We start from the raw sequence: 26147 nt of genomic DNA, 5'->3' as shown, positions 1-26147 counted from the left end.
CCCCAAGAAAACTATCCTGATGCCAGTCTTTAATACAAAGACAGAATCACCTATTCCTATAAAGAACTAAAAAACGGTCACGTGTAAACACACTATCTCATTAAAGCCTTAACCTGTTCCGTCACGTGTCTCGAAGTCGTTTCCAAATATCTGCACTTCTGGTTGTAATCCTAACGCCACAAAGCAAGCAAGAGGAATAAGAATTGAAGGAACTCCATTTGGATATTCTCCTATCATACCAGATTCATGAGAGCCCACTGGGTTGAAGTAACGTAGAGACAAAACTTTCCACTCCTGTGATTAATGAACATTATTAATTATCATCGAACATTTACCACTTGAGAAAACTGTTAATTTAAACTTAATATTAACAAATCACACACGAATTACTTCTACACTTAAAACTGACTTTAAATCAATGTAGTAACATAAAACAGTTTCTCAGGAATAGTCAGTGTTCAGTTGTAAGATATCTGTAGAGCTAAGACTAAGATGATTTATAACCATTCTTACACCAGATAGAAAACATAACTTTAGATAGAACAAACATAATTATTCACCTTAAATACTCGTAACCAGGCCCACATAGATCAAACAGAAATACCAATCAGATAATGTCAGAAAGATCCAAAAGAACAGGTAAAAAGTATCCAGATAAAGTACTATTAGCCATCTCCAGACAGAATAGACAACAAGCATCCAGATCAAATACACCAAACAAGATATATATGGGAAAAAAAGCCTCCAGATAATGCATACCATATAAATACTGTCAGTCAGATATAAATAGGACAAATCTCCGGATAATATACTGTCAAACAGATCCAGATAGAAAAGACGAGTATCCTCCAGATAGAAAAAACGAGTATTCTCCAGATAAAATACTGCTAACAATATTTAAATAGAACAGACAGACGTATCCAGAAAAGGTGTTGTCAGCCAGCTCCAGTTAGAACAGATAAATGTCTTGAGATAAAGCACTATCAATCAGGTCCAGATAGAAATCACATGAAGGTTCCAAATACAATGTTGTCAAAAATCTCCAAATATAACGAGAAAAATCTCCAGTTACATAATTGTTAGTTAGCTAAGGATAAACATTTCCAGATCAAGTACTGTCACTTGTATGCATACTGGATAGACAGAAATTTCCAGATAACTTCATTGAACTATGACATTATGGTTTCCTATCATGACAGCCTAGAATCACATTATCTTTTTCGTAGAATGATTACATCATGTCTATCTGTCTGGTATCAAACTATAATCTCAATCTTTTCTAAGATAGCTGTGCCTTTTGGCGATCATTTGTAAAGCTATGACGTCATATCTGTTTGCTATGGCGTTCTAGCAACGAGTTCTTAACAATGCGTCTTCTGGTGACAATTTGTGGAATTATTACATAATTTTCCCTCATGGCAGCCTTTCAACGAGTTTTTAACAGCGTACTTTATGGTAACAATTTATGGAACTATGACGTCATCGTATTTGGTAACATCATTCCCCTGTAATCCTCAATCCGACAAATATGTTGAACTCTCTGACAGCGTAGCATGCGGGTGGGGCTCTAACTGCCGTGCAAGAAGTCTCAAATAAAACCAACAATCTCTAAGCGAAACTTGTAAATAGAAGAAGACTGTTAACTAGATCCTAACGGAACATACAGAGGTCTACAGATAGAATACTGTTATACAGCTCCAAAAGTAACAGAAACAATTCTTCAGCTAAATGTCAGACAGAAGAGACAGAGGTCTCCATCCAGATAAAATACTATCAACCAGCTCCAGATATGACAGGCAGAAATCTTAAGTTAAAGTAGTATTAACCAACTCCAGGTAGATCTGTGAACAAGATTCAGAAAGAAAGAGCAGAAAGACTCCAGATGAAATGCTATTATGTAGTTATGGACAGAAAAGGAAGTCTCCACATAGAGTACTACCAACAAGTACATACAGTACAGACAGCAAGTACATAGATAAGATTCTCTAACCTAGCTCGAAACATAACAAGTATGAAATCTTCAAAAATGCTCCAAAACAGCTTCATATGGAACACAAAAGAATTATTCAAATAGAATATTGCCAAACATTTCAATATAGTCTTCAGATAAAATGTTACAAATCGGCTATAAATAGATTAGGTAGAAAATTCTAGATAAATACCATTAATTAGCTTCAGGTCGAACAGGCAATAATTTGCTTAAAATGTTGTAAACCAGCTCCATATAGAATAAATCACAAGTCTTCAGATAGAATAATATTACTCAGTTGCAGAAAGCGCACGTATTTAATATTTAGATATAATAGTGTTAACCAGCTTTAAATCGAATAGGCAATAAGTCACCAAAAATGTTGTCTTCTAGATCTAAATACAAACGAAAGTCATGAAGTATTGAAATGAAATGCTGTCAACCAACTTCAGATACTAAAGATATAAGGCGCCCATTTAAAGCTGATCTACAGTTTCAAGTTGTAAAGTAAATCATTTATGCTTACATTCATGTCAGGTTTTATACTGTTCATACAACGAATTGCAATTTATCAGTAGGAAAGTTTCTGAAAAATAGTTGCAAATAAAGAGAACAAGATTTTAATTTTGAACGTAATGAGAATGGTTGAAAAATTTGTATATCCACGAAATATACAAGAAATAATTCATTGCTCATTACTTCACCCAGATTATAGCTTTTCCAGAATAAATCTACTTTATCCTGGGTCTGATTTAATTCGTTTATTGTTATAACGTGTTCTATTACTTCTGCCATTCAGCCAATTGTTTTAAATTATCTGGCGAAAATAGCTTAAAGTTCAAAAATTGTTTTTATTCTTTAACGTTTACATTAGGTTACTTTCATTTGTACACAGTGGTAGGCCTAACTTCAGAAATAACATTTTCATTTTCAACAGAAATTCATTTTGTAATGGCAACAAGTACTACGACTGATGTGCAAATAAACATGCTTGGACAATTTCACAGCTGAACTAACATTTATTTGATTGGTTCATTAACTTTTCAATTACTGAACGAACTGAAAAACTACATTGGTTCTTAACTGGTCATCGTATTTATAACCTATCCTTGTTTTTAGGCATTTTTCAAAATCTCTCGATGAAGATATTATTGACATTTTCAAGTAGTAGTTCTAGAATTTCTATATTTACTTTTTTCTACGCGTTCAGAATGTCTTCACCGTCAGTTCACCAGCTTTCTCTAGTAAACAACTATACTAAAACAAAAAATATGGCTTACAGGTTCATATTAAATATTAAAAGAGAGAAAAATACCGATAAGTTTTGATAAAAATGAAATAGAAACCCTATAACCCAAGCGCTTTCGAAAGGTAGGCATTTCTTCTTCAGGGGCAAAGTGGTAGTGTGATTGAATGAGTGATATAGATAAAGGGTGTTTAGTAACATCATGGGAATCATCAGTTTTCATATTTTGGTGACTTGATTTTAGAATATTAAAACTGTGACGCAGTTATTTCATACAATTACAATCAGGCTATATATATCATAAATTATGTAATGACTGCTGTGAGAGAAAATTTGTTTTTCTATTTTGTGTTTAATTGTATAGATGTACAAATCGGGAGTTTCGAGCCTTAAATTTTATTGTTATTAGTCTCAAAGTTTCCAATTAGTTGAGAAATAGGAGTCGGATTCAGTTTATACGCTTGCTCTCACCTTATTAGAAGAACAGATATCTTTTAAAATTTCCTCACAAAACACTTTCGTTCGACTGTACGGCGAAATACGGCTAATCATCACTGGATGGCGCTCGTCCATTGGTAAGTACTCTGGGTTTCCGTACATGGTGCATGTGGAAGCAAACAGTATTTTCCGCACCCTTGCTTCTTCCATCACCTAATAATTAATAAACTAAATGAAAAAAATGTATTTTTTGACAATAAAAATTTCATTAGAACCTTAAAAGCTGTTATTCATAAAGAAGTACTCTTAATATTTTTAAAAAAATAACTGTTGTATTCTCTGTATTACCATCAAAACGTACCATTCTTTTTCAAGCTGCATACAAAATTATATATATATATATAAAATTAATAATTATACATTTTGATAATTACCACTAAGGTTTTAAAATGTTTATTAATTTTTGGTAAAACATTAAAACAAACATAATATCAGATAATCCTTAACATAGCTTTAGAATAAAAATACTTCAATAATTTTGTATTTATTATTTTTGTAGATCATGTTTTTCATTTGAAATTCAGCGTTGTAACTTTAGTATGATAAATAATACAAAAAATGCTATCATTGTATGATAATTTTGTCATATTGTTACACTGAAAACAGTTCACGCCTTCACAGTTTTTATGTGTCACATATGGTAAATCTTTTGTTCATTTTCTTCACATTGGCCTGGCATGGCCAAGCGCGTAAGGCGTGCGACTCGTAATCCGAGGGTCGCGGGTTCGCGCCCGCGTCGCGCTAAACATGCTTGCCCTCCCAGCCGTGGGGTGTATAATGTGACGGTCAATCCCACTATTCGTTGGTAAAAGAGTAGCCCAAGAGTTGGCGGTGGGTGGTGATGACTAGCTGCCCCTTCCCTTCTTACACTGCTAAATTAGGGACGGCTAGCACAGATAGTCCTCGAGTAGCTTTGTGCGAAATTCCAAAAACAAACAAAATATTTTATTCACAACATTTCACCAACTTTACTTATCATCAGGTGGCGCTCAAAAACTGTGTCTAATAGTATCTAATTTAATAAAAAAGAATGACGTGAAAACCTGTAACAGTACTGACAACTGCAAAAAATAAAATTATCAATGAACTGTCAAATTTTGATATAATAAATAAAACTTTTAGGCCTAACTACTGAAATATGTTCTACATACAAACTAGAAAGGAAATAAAATAAATATATAAATGAACATCCTTGTATTTGTTGAGAAGAGGATTATATATTTTTTATTAATAAGGCTTCTTTTGTTTTTCGTCTGAAAATGTCCTTTCTGCTGAGGATTTTATCTAAGAATAATCAAAATAATGATTTTTCCTATACACATGTTGAAAAAAATAAGTTGTAGAATTTAAATGTTCTTCTAAACGAATATTGTCTTGCCAATATAATAGATTTTGCAATATATACATTCAATTGCATATATATTTTTGAATTATTGTTATTTGGATAGCAGTTGATCTCCTGAAACATTGTGAAAAAATAAACGAAAGTCTTACAATGTACAACAGATAAAAACTTGTGTGAATTAATACAAAAACACAGCTCCTTCTAATATGTAATCTTATTACCTTGTTATACCAAGGGGTTAGCCAAATAATAATACACGTTCTTGTAGCATAGGTTTTCCACAGTTCGGAGACGTTGCGGAACTTCTTGATCATGTGATCTGGTGTTTGTATATTATCACAACGTTCAATTCTAACCGTCTTAGCACGGTGTTGTAAAATAAATGCGCGAGAAATAAAACTGTTGTATTCGTTGTCTACCGTAAAGTTAGGCTTATTTACGAACATTCGTTGAGCTAACTTCTAGAAATTGTACTTGAATATATAAAGATTGTCGTAATGATTAAATGGGATTTTCCACTATTCTTTTCTTATTGAATAATTCTACACTACCTCCACCACAAAAATAAACCGTTATAACATTGATTTCAATGTAAGATTATTTTAATAAAACTAAAATACAATATACGCTAAAGTTCTGCTACTACCAGTTTTAAACAACAAATGCACTTAAAACAAGGCTGAAATTTTTAACAGAAAGGATGATACCATATTATAAAATAGAGGAAGAAAAACATTATTACATTCAACAGGTTAATCGTTCCTTCTAAGTTGTTCTGGTAAAACTTCAATGGAGATTCGTAGGACTCCCTCACGCCTTTCACTCCGGCACAATGGATCACACAGTCAATCTTGTGCTGGATAACGACATAATAACTTTTATTTTGACCTCTATAACACATTAAATAAATCTATGATATAGCCCATATTACATTGGATAACTCGGCAAATTTTGTAACTTCATGTAAGATAAAAATACCACGTGTTAAATGAAATATTTTGTAAACATTAAAATCAAACTAATGAGTGTGTAAATTTTAATTAGTGTATGATATCGTCATTTGTAGGATGATATACATATGAATGATCAGGAAATTTAATTGACTGATGAATTAGTGTTTTAAACTGATTAATTATAGTAACATTAATCAAATTTAAGCTTCTTCAATTAAACTCTGATGTTATGGCTGCCTACCATGGTGTAACAGGTTGCTTTTATCTTGGGAAAGAGAGGGAGTAGCGGCATCTCTCAAGTGCGACAAGACATCCATTGCAACATATGTAGGTAAAATCTTAGATATGTGGCAACACAAGTCAACCAATTCTGAGGACGTTTACAAGTGAAGTGAGGAATAAATGATACTAAGTTTAATTCTACACCAAAAAATATACATTTTATTAAGATAAAGAAATGAAGACTTAAAATTAATGAGAAACAATAACACTGAATACATAAGAGTTTACACTTTCAGTAACTTATATTAGTTCCATAATGTTTCTAACACTATCAACATTAGTTATATAACTTTAATGACTTTTGTATTATATATCACACTTCCACCTGGCAATATTATTGATGAAAGAAGAGTTGCAATTAGAAATTTACATGTAGCTAGTGTGCTGCAAGTCTTACACGTATAGATGTTGAAGACAACCAACTACTTTTGGTCCAAAGATATACATTTTTATATGGTATTGCAGCGTACGTAATTCATTCAAAACGCGTAGGGTAGACTTTGAGGTGATTGGTCTATCAGTTAGAGTGGATTCATCTCTTTTTAGTGATTTGTGTCTAGTGACCCAAGATTGGACGTCAGTCGATGTAAATGGTTACGGAAAAGGTTACCTGTGTACACAATTTTTTTACCCCGTCTTGTATGAACATCTTTCCAACCAGATTACAGTTCTTGTTATATTACTGGTAACCCTTATGGATATTTTTCTGTCGTTGGCTCGTGTGAAAGAGTAGTTGTGAAGCATTTGTTTATTTTAGGCGTTCAATGACGGCCAAGTAATGCGTCCCTAACAAAGCACCTTCTGGTGACAATTTATTGGAGCTATGACGTCATCATCCTCCCTTCCCTGGGGCAGCCAATCAGCCTACGTGTCCAAATTTGGGGAATAACTAATAAAACATTAAACAATCGATCACATGATTGATCTTGTGTTGGATAACTCGTAACAAATTTTAATTTGACATCTTAGTACATTAAATAATCGCTCACACAGTCGATCTTGTGTTGCAAATTATATAGTTTACTTTGTTCTGCTTATCATTAAATGAATGTCACAGTGAAATTGGTATCGTAATCCAATTTGGAGTTTAAACATGTTTAAAAGAAAATAGGCAGTTCCTTGTTCTTTAAAAACTTTTGGAATGAGTTCATATCTGAGAACACATATAGGTTTATTTGTGCAACCTAGTAGTTGTTCTAATGAAAGTCCTGAAAAAGACCCATCGCGAAACGTCTAGGCATAAGTGAATGAAGCGTGAGTTGTTAAATCTGCTGTGTTACATTAGATGTGTCTTAAAAATGAACATAATTTTACTTGTTTGATTTTGCTCTAAAATATTTATAATATTTTAATTTGGCTTGTGAGAGATCGGGTAGCTGTTGTTGAAAGGAGATTAATCGATTAAAGTTTTTGCTTGTTTGTTTGTGTTGAATTTTGTGCAAAGTGACACGAGGTCTATGTGCACTAGCCGTCCCTAATTTAGCAGTATAAAACTAGAGGGAAGCCTACTAGTCCTCATCACCCACTTCCAACTTTTGGGCTACTCTTTTACCAATGAATAGTCAAATTGACCATTACATTATAACGTTCCTACGGCTCAAAGGACGAGCATATTTGATGTGACAGGGATTCGAACCCGCGACCTTCAGAATACGAATCAAGCGCGCTAAGCATAGGATTATACCGAGCCTGAAAGAAGGTGTGTATTTGTGTGTTTTCTTATAGCAAAGCCACATCGAGCTATCTGCTGAGCCCACCGAGGGGAATCGAACCCCTGGTTTCGCATTGTAAATCCGCAGACTTACCGCTGTACCAGCAGTGGGTCTGAAAGAAGGATGCAAAATATATAAAGCAGAAATAAGAACAAAAATAAATCTGATTGAAGACAAGAGTGATGAAGCTATTGGTGATGTATATAGTTTGCAACAATAAGTTTTAAAATCACAGATAGAAATCAACAAAAACTGTCATGACAAAATCGAAGAAATACGAAAATAGATAAAACAGAACATTAGTGACAAAATGAAATATCAGGAAAATGAAATACTTAAAGTCGCCATATCTATTTCTATATCTGTTGAGAATACTCCATCTGTTCCAAATGAGATAAGAAGTTCATTAATCATACAAAACTGTCCAAAAGTACATGTGTTTATTGATGGAAAGTCTAACAGGATGTTTACCACTATTGGTACTACATCAATTGTGTGGCCCAGTTTGGTAATGAAAGGTGGGAATGCAATGATTAAGAGAAAAGGTGTATTGATGTAAGAGTAAAGTTGGAGGTTAACATTGCTGTTAGAAATCTCGTTACATCTTATGATGTGTGTGAGGGATTGAAATCGAGAAACAGTAACAACATGCAGAGGTACAGATGCAAGGTTAATTTAACTTCAAGCTATGTCACAGTTACTATGCATTACAAAACAATTCCAAAACCAGAATTTTAATTTCGAAAAACAACAAGAAGAGAAGTCACGTTATTTTAACTTCGAATGACAACAAGTCATTGTATTCTACCTTCGAGTGACATCAAGTCATTGTGTTATAACTTTGAGTGACAATAAGTCATTGCATTCTAGCTTCGAGTGACATCAAGTCATTCTATTATAACTTCGAGAGCCAACATGTCATTGTATATTAATTGCGAGTAACAACAAGTCATTGCATCTTAATTTCGAGTGACAACAAGTCATTGTATTTCAATTGCGAGTGACAACAAGTCACTGTATTATATTTTCTAGTGACAAGCTATTGTATTATAACTTCGAGTGACAACAAGTCACTGTATTTTAGCTTCAAGTGACATCAAGTCATTGTATTATAACTTCGAGTGGCAACAAGTCATTTTATTCTAGCTTCGAGTGACATCAAGTCATTGTATTTTAATTTCGAGTGACAACAAGTCATTGTATTTTAATTTCGAGAGATAACAATTCATTGTATTATAACTTCGAGTGACAATAAGTAACTGTATTATAATTTCGAGTGACATCAAGTCATTGTATATTAATTTCGAGTGACAACAAGTCATTGTATTATAACTTCGAGTGACAATAAGTCATTGTATTTTAATTGCGAGTGACAACAAGTTACTGTATTATAACTTCGAGTGACATCAAGTCATTGTATAATAACATCGAGAGGCAACAAATCACTGTATTCTAGCTTCGAGTGACATCAAGTCATTGTATTTTAATTTCGAGTAGCAACAAGTCATTGTATTATAACTTCGAGTGATAATAAGTAACTGTATTATAATTTCGAGTGACATCAAGTCATTGTATTATAACTTCGAGAGGCAACAAGTCACTGTATTCTAGCTTCGAGTAACATCAAGTCATTGTGCAAAAACTTCGAGTGGCAACAAGTCATTGTATTATAACTTCGAGTGACAACAAGTCATTGTATTTCAATTGCGAGTGACAACAAATCACTGTATTATAATTTCGAGTGACAACAAGCCAATGTATTATAACTTCGAGTGGCAACAAGTCATTTTATTTTAGCTTCGAGTGATATTAAGTCATTGTATTTTAATTTCGAGTGACAACAAGTCATTGTATTTTAATTGCGAGTGACAACAAGTCACTGTATTATAATTTCGAGTGACATCAAGTCATTGTATTATAACTTCAAGAGGTAACAAGTCACTGTATTCTAGCTTCGAGTGACATCAAGTCATTGTATTATAACTTCGAGTGGCAACAAGTTATTGTATTCTAGCTTCGAGTGACATCAAGTCATTGTATTTTAATTTCGAGTAGCAATAATTCATGGTATTATAACTTCGAGTGGCAACAAGTCATTGTATTATTACTTCGAGTGACAACAAGTCATTGTATTTTAATTGCGAGGGACAACAAGTCACTGTTTTATAATTTCGAGTGACATCAAGTCATTGTATTATAACTTCAAGAGGTAACAAGTCACTGTATTCTAGCTTCGAGTGACATCAACTCATTGTATTATAACTTCGAGTGGCAACAAGTTATTGTATTCTAGCTTCGAGTGACATCAAGTCATTGTATTTTAATTTCGAGTAGCAATAAGTCATTGTAGTTTAATTTCGAGTGACAACAAGTCATTGTAGTTTAATTTCGAGTGGCAACAAGTCATTGTATTATTACTTCGAGTGACAACAAGTCATTGTATTTTAATTGCGAGTAACTACAAGACACTGTATTCCACCTTCGACTGGCATCAAGTCATTGAATTGTAACTTCGAGTGGCAACAAGTCTTTGTATTCAAGCTTCGAGTGACATCAAGTCATTGAATTTTAATTTCGAGTAGCAACAAGTCATTGTATTTTAATTTCGAGTGACATCAAGCCATTGTATTATAACTTCGAGTGGCAACAAGTCATTGTATTTTAATTGCGAGTGACAATAAGTAACTGTATTGTAATGTCGAGTGACATCAAGTCATTGTATTATAACTTCAAGAGGTAACAAGTCATTGTATTTTAATTTCGAGTGACATCAAGCCATTGTATTATAACTTCGAGTGGCAATAAGTAACTGTATTATAATTTCGAGTGACATCAAGTCATTGTATTTTAATTTCGAGTAGCAATAAGTCATTGTATTATAACTTCGAGTGGCAACAAGTCATTGTATTCTAGCTTCGAGTGACATCAAGTCATTGTATTTTAATTTCGAGTGACAACAAGTCATTGTAGTTTAATTACGAGTGGCAACAAGTCATTGTATTATTACTTCGAGTGACAACAAGTCATTGTATTTTAATTGCGAGTAATTACAAGACACTGTATTCCACCTTCGACTGACATCAAGTCATTGAATTTTAATTTCGAGTAGCAACAAGTCATTGTATTTTAATTTCGAGTGACATCAACTCATTGTATTATAACTTCGAGAGGCAACAAGTCACTGTATTCTAGCTTCGAGTGACATCAAGTGATTGTATTATAACTTCGAGAGGCAACAAGTCACTGTATTCTAGCTTCGAGTGACATCAAATCATTGTATTTTAATTTCGAGTGAGAACAAGTCATTGTATTATAACCTCGAGTAACAACAAGTCATTGTATTTCATTTGCGAGGGACAACAAGTCACTGTATTATAATTTCGAGTGACAACAAGCCATTGTATTATAACTTCCAGTGAAAATAAGTCATTGTATTTTAATTGCGAGTGACAATAAGTAACTGTATTATAATGTCGAGTGACATCAAGTCATTGTATTATAACTTCGAGTGACAACAGGTCATTGTATTTTACTTGCGAGGGATAACATGTTATTGTATTATAACTTCGAGTGAGAACAAGTCATTGTATTTTAATTGCGAGTAACAACAAGTCATTGTATTATAACTTCGAGTGACATCAAGTCATTGTATTATATTTCGAGGGGCAACAAGTCACTGTATTCTAGCTTCGAGTGATATCATGTCATTGTATTATAACTTCGATTGGCAACAAGTCATTGTATTCTAGCTTCGAGTGACATCAAGTCATTGTATTTTAATTTCGAATGACAAAAAGTCGTTGTATTTTAATTGCGAGTGACAATAAGTAACTGTATTATAATGGCGAGTGACATCAAGTCATCCTATTTTAATTTCGAGTAGCAACAAGTCATTGTGTTATAACTTTGAGTGACAATAAGTCATTGCATTCTAGCTTCGAGTGACATCAAGTCATTCTATTATAACTTCGAGAGCCAACATGTCATTGTATATTAATTGCGAGTAACAACAAGTCATTGTATTATAACTTCGAGTGACAACAAGCCATTGTATCTTAATTTCGAGTACCAAAAAGTCACTGTATTCTAACTTCGAGTGACATTAAGTCATTATATTGTAACTTCGAGTGCAAACAAGTCATTGTATTCTAGCTTCGAGTGGCAACAAGTCATTGCATCTTAATTTCGAGTGACAACAAGTCACTGTATTATATTTTCGAGTGAGGAGCTATTGTATTATATCTTCGAGTGACAACAAGTCATTGTATTGTAATTGCGAGTGACAACAAGTCACTGTATTATATTTTGGAGTGACATCAAGTCATTGTATTATAACTTCGAGTGGCAACAAGTCACTGTATTTTAGCTTCAAGTGACATCAAGTCATTGTATTATAACTTCGAGTGGCAACAAGCCATTTTATTCTAGCTTCGAGTGACATCAAGTCATTGTATTTTAATTTCGAGTGACAACAAGTCATTGTATTTTAATTTCGAGAGATAACAATTCATTGTATTATAACTTCGAGTGACAATAAGTAACTGTATTATAATTTCGAGTGACATCAAGTCATTGTATATTAATTTCGAGTGACAACAAGTCATTGTATTATAACTTCGAGTGACAATAAGTCATTGTATTTTAATTGCGAGTAACAAAAAGTTACTGTATTATAAATTCGAGTGACATCAAGTCATTGTATAATAACATCGAGAGGCAACAAATCACTGTATTTTAACTTCGAGTGACATCAAGTCATTGTATTTTAATTTCGAGTAGCAACAAGTCATTGTATTATAACTTCGAGTGATAATAAGTAACTGTATTATAATTTCGAGTGACATCAAGTCATTGTATTATACCTTCGAGAGGCAACAAGTCACTGTATTCTAGCTTCGAGTAACATCAAGTCATTGTTTAAAAACTTCGAGTGGTAACAAGTCATTGTATTATAACTTCGAGTGACAACAAGTCATTGTATGTCAATTGCGAGTGACAACAAATCACTGTATTATAATTTCGAGTGACAACAAGCCAATGTATTATAACTTCGAGTGGCAACAAGTAACTGCATTCTAGCTTCGAGTGACATCAAGTCATTCTATTTTAATTTCGAGTAACAACAAGTCATTGTATTATAACTTCGAGTGACAATAAGTCATTGTATTTTAATTGCGAGTGACAACAAGTCATTGTATTTTAATTGCGAGTGACAATAAGTAACTGTATTATAATGTCGAGTGACATCAAGTCATTGTATAATAACTTCGAGAGGCAACAAGTCACTGTATTCAAGCTTCGAGTGACATCAAGTCATTGAATTTTAATTTCGAGTAGCAACAAGTCATTGTATTTTAATTTCGAGTGACAACATTCATTGTATTTTAATTGCGAGTGACAACAAGTCACTGTATTATAATTTCGAGTGACATCAAGTCATTGTATTATAACTTCGAGTGGCAACAAGTTATTGTATTCTAGCTTCGAGTGACATCAAGTCATTGTATTTTAATTTCGAGTAGCAATAATTCATGGTATTATAACTTCGAGTGGCAACAAGTCATTGTATTATTACTTCGAGTGACAACAAGTCATTGTATTTTAATTGCGAGGGACAACAAGTCACTGTTTTATAATTTCGAGTGACATCAAGTCATTGTATTATAACTTCAAGAGGTAACAAGTCACTGTATTCTAGCTTCGAGTGACATCAACTCATTGTATTATAACTTCGAGTAGCAACAAGTTATTGTATTCTAGCTTCGAGTGACATCAAGTCATTGTATTTTAATTTCGAGTAGCAATAAGTCATTGTAGTTTAATTTCGAGTGACAACAAGTCATTGTAGTTTAATTTCGAGTGGCAACAAGTCATTGTATTATTACTTCGAGTGACAACAAGTCATTGTATTTTAATTGCGAGTAACTACAAGACACTGTATTCCACCTTCGACTGACATCAAGTCATTGAATTGTAACTTCGAGTGGCAACAAGTCTTTGTATTCAAGCTTCGAGTGACATCAAGTCATTGAATTTTAATTTCGAGTGACATCAAGCCATTGTATTATAACTTCGAGCGGCAACAAGTCCTTGTATTTTAATTGCGAGTGACAATAAGTAACTGTATTGTAATGTCGAGTGACATCAAGTCATTGTATTATAACTTGAAGAGGTAACAAGTCACTGTATTCTAGCTTCGAGTGAGATCAAGTCATTGTATTATAACTTCGAGTGGCAACAAGTTATTGCATTCTAGCTTCGAGTGACATCAAGTCATTGTATTTTAATTTCGAGTAGCAACAAGTCATTGTATTTTAATTTCGAGTGACATCAAGCCATTGTATTATAACTTCGAGTGGCAATAAGTAACTGTATTATAATTTCGAGTGACATCAAGTCATTGTATATTAATTTCGAGTGACAACAAGTCATTGTATTATAACTTCGAGTGACAACAAGTCATTGTATTTTAATTGCGAGTGACAACAAGTTACTGTATTATAACTTCGAATGACATCAAGTCATTGTATAATAACATCGAGAGGCAACAAATCACTGTATTCTAGCTTCGAGTGACATCAAGTCATTGTGCAAAAACTTCGAGTGGCAACAAGTCATTGTATTATAACTTCGAGTGACAACAAGTCATTGTATTTCAATTGCGAGTGACAACAAATCACTGTATTATAATTTCGAGTGACAACAAGTCATTTTATTCTAGCTTCGAGTGATATTAAGTCATTGTATTTTAATTTCGAGTGACAACATGTCATTGTATTTTAATTTCGATTGACAACAAGTCATTGTATTATAACTTCGAGTGACAACAAGTCATTCTATTTTAATTGCGAGTGACAATAAGTAACTGTATTATAATGTCGAGTGACATCAAGTCATTGTATAATAACTTCGAGAGGCAACAAGTCACTGTATTCTAGCTTCGAGTAACATCAAGTCATTGTAATTTAATTTCGAGTAGCAACAAGTCATTCTATTATAGCTTCGAGTGACAACAAGTCATTGTATTTTAATTGCGAGTGAAAACAAGTCACTGTATTATAATTTCGAGTGACATCAAGTCATTGTATTATAACTTCAAGAGGTAACAAGTCACTGTATTCTAGCTTCGAGTGACATCAAGTCATTGTATTATAACTTCGATTGGCAACAAGTTATTGTATTCTAGCTTCGAGTGACAACAAGTCATTGTATTTTAATTTCGAGTAGCAATAATTCATGGTATTATAACTTCGAGTGGCAACAAGTCATTGTATTATTACTTCGAGTGACAACAAGTCATTGTATTTTAATTGCGAGGGACAACAAGTCACTGTTTTATAATTTCGAGTGACATCAAGTCATTGTATTATAACTTCAAGAGGTAACAAGTCACTGTATTCTAGCTTCGAGTGACATCAACTCATTGTATTTTAATTTCGAGTGACAACAAGTCATTGTATTTTACTTGCAAGGGATAACATGTTATTGTATTATAACTTCGAGTGAGAACAAGTCATTGTATTTTAATTGCGAGTAACAACAAGTCATTGTATTATAACTTCGAGTGACATCAAGTCATTGTATTATATTTCGAGGGGCAACAAGTCATTGTATTATAACTTCGAGTGACATCAAGTCATTGTATTATATTTCGAGGGGCAACAAGTACCTGTATTCTAGCTTCGAGTGATATCATGTCATTGTATTATAACTTCGATTGGCAACAAGTCATTGTATTCTAGCTTCGAGTGACATCAAGTCATTGTATTTTAATTTCGAATGACAAAAAGTCGTTGTATTTTAATTGCGAGTGACAATAAGTAACTGTATTATAATGGCGAGTGACATCAAATCATTCTATTATGATTTCGAGAGGCAACAAGTAACTGCATTCTAGCTTCGAGTGACATCAAGTCATTCTATTTTAATTTCGAATAGCAACAAGTCATTGTATTATAACTTCGAGTGACAATAAGTCATTGTATTTTAATTGCGAGTAACAACAAGTCACTGTGTTATAATTTCGAGTGACATCACGTCATTGTATTATAACTTCAAGTGGTAACAAGTCATTGTATTCTAACTTCGAGTGACATCAAGTCATTGTATTTTAATTTCGAGTAGCAATAAATCATTGTATTATAACTTCGAGTGGCAACAAGTCATTGTATTCTAGCTTCGAGTGACATCAAGTCATTGTATTTTAATTTCGAGTGACAACAAGTCATTGTAGTTTAATTACGAGTGGCAACAAGTCATTGTATTATTACTTCGAGTGACAACAAGTCATTGTATTTTAATTGCGAGTAACTACAAGACACTGTATTCTAGCTTCGACTGACATCAAGTTATTGAATTGTAACTTCGAGTGGCAACAAATCTTTGTATTCAAGCTTCGAGTGACATCAAGTCATTGAATTTTAATTTCGAGTGACATCAAGCCATTGTATTATAACTTCGAGCGGCAACAAGTCCTTGTATTTTAATTGCGAGTGACAATAAGTAACTGTATTGTAATGTCGAGTGACATCAAGTCATTGTATTATAACTTTAAGAGGTAACAAGTCACTGTATTCTAGCTTCGAGTGAGATCAAGTCATTGTATTATAACTTCGAGTGGCAACAAGTTATTGTATTCTAGCTTCGAGTGACATCAAGTCATTGTATTATAACTTCGAGTGGCAACAAGTCATTGTATTTTAATTGCGAGTGACAATAAGTAACTGTATTTTAATGTCGAGTGACATCAAGTGATTGTATTATAACTTCCAGAGGCAAAAAGTCATTGTATTTTAATTTCGAGTGACAACAAGTCATTGTATTCTAGCTTCGAGTGACATCAAGTCATTGTATTATAACTTCGAGTGATAATAAGTCATTGTATTTTAATTGCGAGTGACAACAAGACACTGTATTATAATTTCGAGTGACAACAAGTCATTGTATTACAACATCGAGTGACAACAAATCATTGTATTTTAATTGCGAGTGACAACAAGTCACTGTATTCTAGCTTCGAGTAACATCAAGTCATTGTATTTTAATTTCGAGTAGCAACAAGTCATTGTATTTTAACTTCGAGTGACAACAAGTCATTGTATTATAACTTCCAGTGACTATAAGTCATTGTCTTTTAATTGCGAGTAACTACAAGACACTGTATTCTAGCTTCGACTGACATCAAGTCATTGAATTGTAACTTCGAGAGGCAAGAAGTCTTTGTATTCAAGCTTCGAGTGACATCAAGTCATTGAATTTTAATTTCGAGTAGCAACAAGTCATTGTATTTTAATTTCGAGTGGCAACAAGTCATTGTATTTTAATTGCGAGTGACAATAAGTAACTGTATTTTAATGTCGAGTGACATCAAGTCATTGTATTATAACTTCCAGAGGCAAAAAGTCATTGTATTTTAATTTCGAGTGACAACAAGTCATTGTATTCTAGCTTCGAGTGACATCAAGTCATTGTATTATAACTTCGAGTGATAATAAGTCATTGTATTTTAATTGCGAGTGACAACAAGACACTGTATTATAATTTCGAGTGACAACAAGTCATTGTATTACAACATCGAGTGACAACAAATCATTGTATTTTAATTGCGAGTGACAACAAGTCACTGTATTATAATTTCAAATGTCATGACGTCATTGTATTATAACTTCAAGAGGTAACAAGTCACTGTATTCTAGCTTCGAGTGACATCAAGTCATTGTATTATAACTTCGAGTGACATCAAGTCATTGTATTTTAATTTGGAGTGACAACAAGTCGTATTTTAATTTCGAGTAGCAATAAGTCTTTGTATTATAACTTCGAGAGGCAACAAGTCACTGTATTCTAGCTTCGAGTGACATCAAGTCTTTGTATTTTAATTTCGAATAGCAAGATGTCATTGTATTATAACTTCGAGTGACAAGTCATTGTATTTTAATTGCGAGTGACAACAAGTGACTGTATTATAATTTCGAGAGACATCAACTCATTGTATTATAACTTCGAGAGGCAACAAGTCACAGTATTCTAGCTTTGAGTGACATCAAGTCATTGTATTATAACTTCGAGTGGCAACAAGTTATTGTATTATAACTTCGAGAGGCAACAAGTCACTGTATTCTAGCTTCGAGTGACATCAAGTGATTGTATTATAACTTCGAGTGGCAATAAGTCATTGTATTCTAGCTTCGAGTGACATCAAGTCATTGTATTTTAATTTCGAGTGACATCAAGTGATTGTATTATAACTTCGAGTGACAACAAGCCATTGTATTATAACTTCCTGTGAAAATAAGTCATTGTATTTTAATTGCGAGCCACAATAAGTAACTGTATTATAATGTCGAGTGACATCAAGTCATTGTATTATAACTTCGAGTGACAACAGGTCATTGTATTTTACTTGCGAGGGATAACATGTTATTGTATTATAACTTCGAGTGAGAACAAGTCATTGTATTTTAATTGCGAGTGACAACAAGTCACTGTATTATAGATTTCGAGTGACATCAAGTCATTGTATTATAACTTCGAGGGGCAACAAGTCATTGTATTCTAGCTTCGAGTGACATCAAGTCATTGTATTTTAATTTCGAGTGACAACAAGTCATTGTATTATAACTTCGAGTGACGACAAGTCATTGTATTTTAATCGCGAGTGACAACAAGGCACTGTATTATAATTTCGACTGACAACAAGTCATTGTATTTTAATTTCGAGTAACGACAAGTCATTGTATTATAACTTTGAATGACAACAAGCCATTGTATCTTAATTTCGAGTGCCAACACATCACTGTATTCTACCTTGGAGTGACATTAAGTCATTGTATTATAACTTCGAGTGAGAACAAGTCATTGTATTTTACTTGCGAGGGATAACATGTTATTGTATTATAATTTCGAGTGAAAACAAGTCATTGTATTTTAATTGCGAGTAACAACAAGTCAATGTATTATACCTTCGAGTGAGAACTAGTCATTGTATTTTAATTGCGAGTGACAACACGTAACTGTATTATAATTTCGAGTGGCAACAAGTCATTATATTCTAGCTTCGAGTGACATCAAGTCATTGTATTATAACTTCGAGTGACAACAGGTCATTGTATTTTACTTGCGAGGGATAACATGTTATTGTATTATAACTTCGAGTGAGAACAAGTCATTGTATTTTAATTGCGAGTGACAACAAGCCATTGTGTTATAACTTCGAGTGACAACAAGTCATTCTATTTTAATTGCGAGTGACAATAAGTAACTGTATTATAATGTCGAGTGACATCAAGTCATTGTATAATAACTTCGAGAGGCAACAAGTCACTGTATTCTAGCTTCGAGTGACATCAAGTCATTGTAATTTAATTTCGAGTAGCAACAAGTCATACTATTATAGCTTCGAGTGACAACAAGTCATTGTATTTTAATTGCGAGTGACAACAAGTCACTGTATTATAATTTCGAGTGACATCAAGTCATTGTATTATAACTTCAAGAGGTAACAAGTCACTGTATTCTAGCTTCGAGTGACATCAACTCATTGTATTATAACTTCGAGTGGCAACAAGTTATTGTATTCTAGCTTCGAGTGACATCAAATCATTGTATTTTAATTTCGAGTAGCAATAAGTCATTGTAGTTTAATTTCGAGTGACAACAAGTCATTGTAGTTTAATTTCGAGTAGCAACAAGTCATTGTATTTTAATTTCGAGTGACATCAAGCCATTGTATTATGACTTCGAGTGGCAACAAGTCATTGTATTTTAATTGCGAGTGACAATAAGTAACTGTATTATAATGTCGAGTGACATCAAGTCATTGTATTATAACTTCGAGTGACAACAGGTCATTGTATTTTACTTGCGAGGGATAACATGTTATTGTATTATAACTTCGAGTGAGAACAAGTCATTGTATTTTAATTGCGAGTAACAACAAGTCATTGTATTATAACTTCGAGTGACATCAAGTCATTGTATTATATTTCGAGGGGCAACAAGTCACTGTATTCTAGCTTCGAGTGATATCATGTCATTGTATTATAACTTCGATTGGCAACAAGTCATTGTATTCTAGCTTCGAGTGACATCAAGTCATTGTATTTTAATTTCGAATGACAAAAAGTCGTTGTATTTTAATTGCGAGTGACAATAAGTAACTGTATTATAATGGCGAGTGACATCAAGTCATCCTATTTTAATTTCGAGTAGCAACAAGTCATTGTGTTATAACTTTGAGTGACAATAAGTCATTGCATTCTAGCTTCGAGTGACATCAAGTCATTCTATTATAACTTCGAGAGCCAACATGTCATTGTATATTAATTGCGAGAAACAACATGTCATTGTATATTAATTGCGAGTAACAACAAGTCATTGTATTATAACTTCGAGTGACAACAAGCCATTGTATCTTAATTTCGAGTACCAAAAAGTCACTGTATTCTAGCTTCGAGTGACATTAAGTCATTATATTGTAACTTCGAGTGCAAACAAGTCATTGTATTCTAGCTTCGAGTGGCAACAAGTCATTGCATCTTAATTTCGAGTGACAACAAGTCACTGTATTATATTTTCGAGTGAGGAGCTATTGTATTATAACTTCGAGTGACAACAAGTCATTGTATTATATTTTGGAGTGACATCAAGTCATTGTATTATAACTTCGAGTGGCAACAAGTCATTTTATTCTAGCTTCGAGTGACATCAAGTCATTGTATTTTAATTTCGAGTGACAACAAGTCATTGTATTTTAATTTCGAGAGATAACAATTCATTGTATTATAACTTCGAGTGACAATAAGTAACTGTATTATAATTTCGAGTGACATCAAGTCATTGTATATTAATTTCGAGTGACAACAAGTCATTGTATTATAACTTCGAGTGACAATAAGTCATTGTATTTTAATTGCGAGTGACAACAAGTTACTGTATTATAAATTCGAGTGACATCAAGTCATTGTATAATAACATCGAGAGGCAACAAATCACTGTATTTTAACTTCGAGTGACATCAAGTCATTGTATTTTAATTTCGAGTAGCAACAAGTCATTGTATTATAACTTCGAGTGATAATAAGTAACTGTATTATAATTTCGAGTGACATCAAGTCATTGTATTATAACTTCGAGAGGCAACAAGTCACTGTATTCTAGCTTCGAGTAACATCAAGTCATTGTTTAAAAACTTCGAGTGGCAACAAGTCATTGTATTATAACTTCGAGTGACAATAAGTCATTGTATTTTAATTGCGAGTGATAACAAGTCACTGTGTTATAATTTCGAGTGACATCACGTCATTGTATTATAACTTCAAGAGGTAACAAGTCATTGTATTCTAGCTTCAAGTGACATCAAGTCATTGTATTATAACTTCGAGTGGAAACAAATTATTGTATTCTAGCTTCGAGTGACATCAAGTCATTGTATTTTAATTTCGAGTGACAACAAGTCATTGTAGTTTAATTTCGAGTGGCAACAAGTCATTGTATTATTACTTCGAGTGACAACAAGTCATTGTATTTTAATTGCGAGTAACTACAAGACAATGTATTCCACCTTCGACTGACATCAAGTCATTGAATTGTAACTTCGAGTGGAAACAAGTCATTGTATTTTAATTGCGAGTGACAATAAGTAACTGTATTGTAATGTCGAGTGACATCAAGTCATTGTATTATAACTTCAAGAGGTAACAAGTCACTGTATTCTAGCTTCGAGTGACATCAAGTCATTGTATTATAACTTCGAGTGGCAACAAGTCATTGTATTCTAGCTTCGAGTTACATCAAGTCATTGTATTTTAATTTCGAGTGACAACAAGTCATTGTAGTTTAATTTCGAGTGGCAACAAGTCATTGTATTATAACATCGAGTGTCTATAAGTCATTGTATTTTAATTGCGAGTGACAACAAGTCACTGTATTATAACTTCGAGTGGCAACAAGTCATTGTATTTTAGCTTCGAGTGATATCAAGTCATTGTATTTTAATTTCGAGTGACAACAACTTATTGTATTTTAATTTCGAGTGACAACAAGTCGTATTTTAATTTCGAGTAGCAATAAGTCATTGTATTATAACTTCGAGAGGCAACAAGTCACTGTATTCTAGCTTCGAGTGACATCAAGTCTTTGTATTTTAATTTCGAATAGCAACATGTCATTGTATTATAACTTCGAGTGACAAGTCATTGTATTTTAATTGCGAGTGACAACAAGTGACTGTATTATAATTTCGAGAGACATCAACTCATTGTATTATAACTTCGAGAGGCAACAAGTCACTGTATTCTAGCTTCGAGTGACATCAAGTGATTGTATTATAACTTCGAGAGGCAACAAGTCACTGTATTCTAGTTTCGAGTGACATCAAATCATTGTATTTTAATTTCGAGTGAGAACAGGTCATTGTATTATAACCTCGAGTAACAACAAGTCATTGTATTTCATTTGCGAGGGACAACAAGTCACTGTATTATAATTTCGAGTGACAACAAGCCATTGTATTATAACTTCCAGTGAAAATAAGTCATTGTATTTTAATTGCGAGTGACAATAAGTAACTGTATTATAATGTCGAGTGACATCAAGTCATTGTATTATAACTTCGAGTGACAACAAGTCATTGTATTTCAATTGCGAGTGACAACAAATCACTGTATTATAATTTCGAGTGACAACAAGCCAATGTATTATAACTTCGAGTGGCAACAAGTCATTTTATTTTAGCTTCGAGTGATATTAAGTCATTGTATTATAACTTCGAGTGAGAACAAGTCATTGTATTTTAATTGCGAGTAACAACAAGTCATTGTATTATAACTTCGAGTGTCATCAAGTCATTGTATTATATTTCGAGGGGCAACAAGTCACTGTATTCTAGCTTCGAGTGATATCATGTCATTGTATTATAACTTCGATTGGCAACAAGTCATTGTATTCTAGCTTCGAGTGGCAACAAGTCATTTTATTCTAGCTTCGAGTGACATCAAGTCATTGTATTTTAATTTCGAGTGATAACAAGTCATTGTATTTTAATTTCGAGAGATAACAATTCATTGTATTATAACTTCGAGTGACAATAAGTAACTGTATTATAATTTCGAGTGACATCAAGTCATTGTATATTAATTTCGAGTGGCAACAAGTCATTGTATTATAATTTCGAGTGACAGCAAGTCATTGTATGTCAATTGCGAGTGACAACAAATCACTGTATTATAATTTCGAGTGAGAACAAGCCAATGTATTATAACTTCGAGTGGCAACAAGTAACTGCATTCTAGCTTCGAGTGACATCAAGTCATTCTATTTTAATTTCGAGTAGCAACAAGTCATTGTTTTATAACTTCGAGTGACAATAAGTCATTGTATTTTAATTGCGAGTGATAACAAGTCACTGTGTTATAATTTCGAGTGACATCACGTCATTGTATTATAACTTCGAGTGGCAACAAGTCATTGTATTCTAGCTTCGAGTGACATCAAGTCATTGTATTTTAATTTCGAGTGACAACAAGTCATTGTAGTTTAATTACGAGAGGCAACAAGTCATTGTATTATTACTTCGAGTGACAATAAGTCATTGTATTTTAATTGCGAGTAACTACAAGACACTGTATTCTAGCTTCGACTGACATCAAGTTATTGAATTGTAACTTCGAGTGGCAACAAGTCTTTGTATTCAAGCTTCGAGTGACATCAAGTCATTGAATTTTAATTTCGAGTGACATCAAGTCATTGTATTATAACTTCGAGTGGCAACAAGTCATTGTATTTTAATTGCGAGTGACAATAAGTAACTGTATTGTAATGTCGAGTGACATCAAGTCATTGTATTATAACTTTAAGAGGTAACAAGTCACTGTATTCTAGCTTCGAGTGAGATCAAGTCATTGTATTATAACTTCGAGTGGCAACAAATTATTGTATTCTAGCTTCGAGTGACATCAAGTCATTGTATTTTAATTTCGAGTGACAACAAGTCATTGTAGTTTAAATTCGAGTGGCAACAAGTCATTGTATTATTACTTCGAGTGACAACAAGTCATTGTATTTTAATTGCGAGTAACTACAAGACACTGTATTCCACCTTCGACTGACATCAAGTCATTGAATTGTAACTTCGAGTGGAAACAAGTCTTTGTATTTAAGCTTCGAGTGACATCAAGTCATTGAATTTTAATTTCGAGTAGCAACAAGTCATTGTATTTTAATTTCGAGTGACATCAAGCCATTGTATTATAACTTCGAGTGGCAACAAGTCATTGTATTTTAATTGCGAGTGACAATAAGTAACTGTATTGTAATGTCGAGTGACATCAAGTCATTGTATTATAACTTCAAGAGGTAACAAGTCACTGTATTCTAGCTTCGAGTGATATCAAGTCATTGTATTATAACTTCGAGTGGCAACAAGTCATTGTATTCTAGCTTCGAGTTACATCAAGTCATTGTATTTTAATTTCGAGTGACAACAAGTCATTGTAGTTTAATTTCGAGTGGCAACAAGTCATTGTATTATAACATCGAGTGACTATAAGTCATTGTATTTTAATTGCGAGTGACAACAAGTCACTGTATTATAATTTCGAATGACATCAAGTCATTGTATTATAACTTCGAGTGGCAACAAGTCATTGTATTCTAGCTTCGAGTGATATCAAGTCATTGTATTTTAATTTCGAGTGACAACAACTCATTGTATTTTAATTTCGAGTGACATCACGTCATTGTATTATAACTTCAAGAGGTAACAAGTCACTGTATTCTAGCTTCGAGTGACATCAAGTCATTGTATTATAACTTCGAGTGACATCAAGTCATTGTATTTTAATTTCGAGTGACAACAAGTCGTATTTTAATTTCGAGTAGCAATAAGTCATTGTATTATAACTTCGAGAGGCAACAAGTCACTGTATTCTAGCTTCGAGTGACATCAAGTCTTTGTATTTTAATTTCGAATAGCAACATGTCATTGTATTATAACTTCGAGTGACAAGTCATTGTATTTTAATTGGGAGTGACAACAAGTGACTGTATTATAATTTCGAGAGACATCAACTCATTGTATTATAACTTCGAGAGGCAACAAGTCACTGTATTCTAGCTTCGAGTGACATCAAGTGATTGTATTATAACTTCGAGAGGCAACAAGTCACTGTATTCTAGCTTCGAGTGACATCAAATCATTGTATTTTAATTTCGAGTGAGAACAGGTCATTGTATTACAACCTCGAGTAACAACAAGTCATTGTATTTCATTTGCGAGGGACAAAAATTCACTGTATTATAATTTCGATGGACAACAAGCCATTGTATTATAACTTCCAGTGAAAATAAGTCATTGTATTTTAATTGCGAGTGACAATAAGTAACTGTATTATAATGTCGAGTGACATCAAGTCATTGTATTATAACTTCGAGTGACAACAGGTCATTGTATTTTACTTGCGAGGGATAACATGTTATTGTATTATAACTTCGAGTGAGAACAAGTCATTGTATTTTAATTGCGAGTAACAACAAGTCATTGTATTATAACTTCGAGTGACATCAAGTCATTGTATTATATTTCGAGGGGCAACAAGTCACTGTATTCTAGCTTCGAGTGATATCATGTCATTGTATTATAACTTCGATTGGCAACAAGTCATTGTATTCTAGCTTCGAGTGACATCAAGTCATTGTATTTTAATTTCGAATGATAAAAAGTCGTTGTATTTTAATTGCGAGTGACAATAAGTAACTGTATTATAATGGCGAGTGACATCAAGTCATCCTATTTTAATTTCGAGTAGCAACAAGTCATTGTCTTATAACTTTGAGTGACAATAAGTCATTGCATTCTAGCTTCGAGTGACATCAAGTCATTCTATTATAACTTCGAGAGCCAACATGTCATTGTATATTAATTGCGAGTAACAACATGTCATTATATCTTAATTTCGAGTACCAAAAAGTCACTGTATTCTAGCTTCGAGTGACATTAAGTCATTATATTGTAACTTCGAGTGCAAACAAGTCATTGTATTCTAGCTTCGAGTGGCAACAAGTCATTGCATCTTAATTTCGAGTGACAACAAGTCACTGTATTATATTTTCGAGTGAGGAGCTATTGTATTATAACTTCGAGTGA

At 33.2% G+C, this 26147-nt stretch overlaps 1 protein-coding gene across 3 annotated transcripts in view; it reads right to left on the bottom strand.

Moving 5' to 3' along the window:
- The window catches only part of LOC143238634 (UDP-glucose 4-epimerase-like), a 53265-nt gene that overhangs the window by 4800 nt on the left and 22318 nt on the right, over positions 1-26147 (bottom strand). For all 3 annotated transcript variants that reach the window (XM_076479037.1, XM_076479038.1, XM_076479036.1), the window contains exons 4-6: positions 5801-5914; positions 3687-3866; positions 114-294 (exon numbers count right to left, since the gene is read on the bottom strand). In XM_076479037.1, the coding sequence (XP_076335152.1) occupies positions 114-294; positions 3687-3866; positions 5801-5914 (475 nt within the window). The remainder of the gene's footprint in view (positions 1-113; positions 295-3686; positions 3867-5800; positions 5915-26147) is intronic.

This window comes from Tachypleus tridentatus, chromosome 13, assembly GCF_004210375.1.
Source record: "Tachypleus tridentatus isolate NWPU-2018 chromosome 13, ASM421037v1, whole genome shotgun sequence".
NCBI lineage: Eukaryota > Metazoa > Arthropoda > Merostomata > Xiphosura > Limulidae > Tachypleus > Tachypleus tridentatus.
The sequence above is the reverse complement of the archived record's forward strand: the minus strand, read 5'-3'. Positions and strand labels throughout refer to the sequence as shown.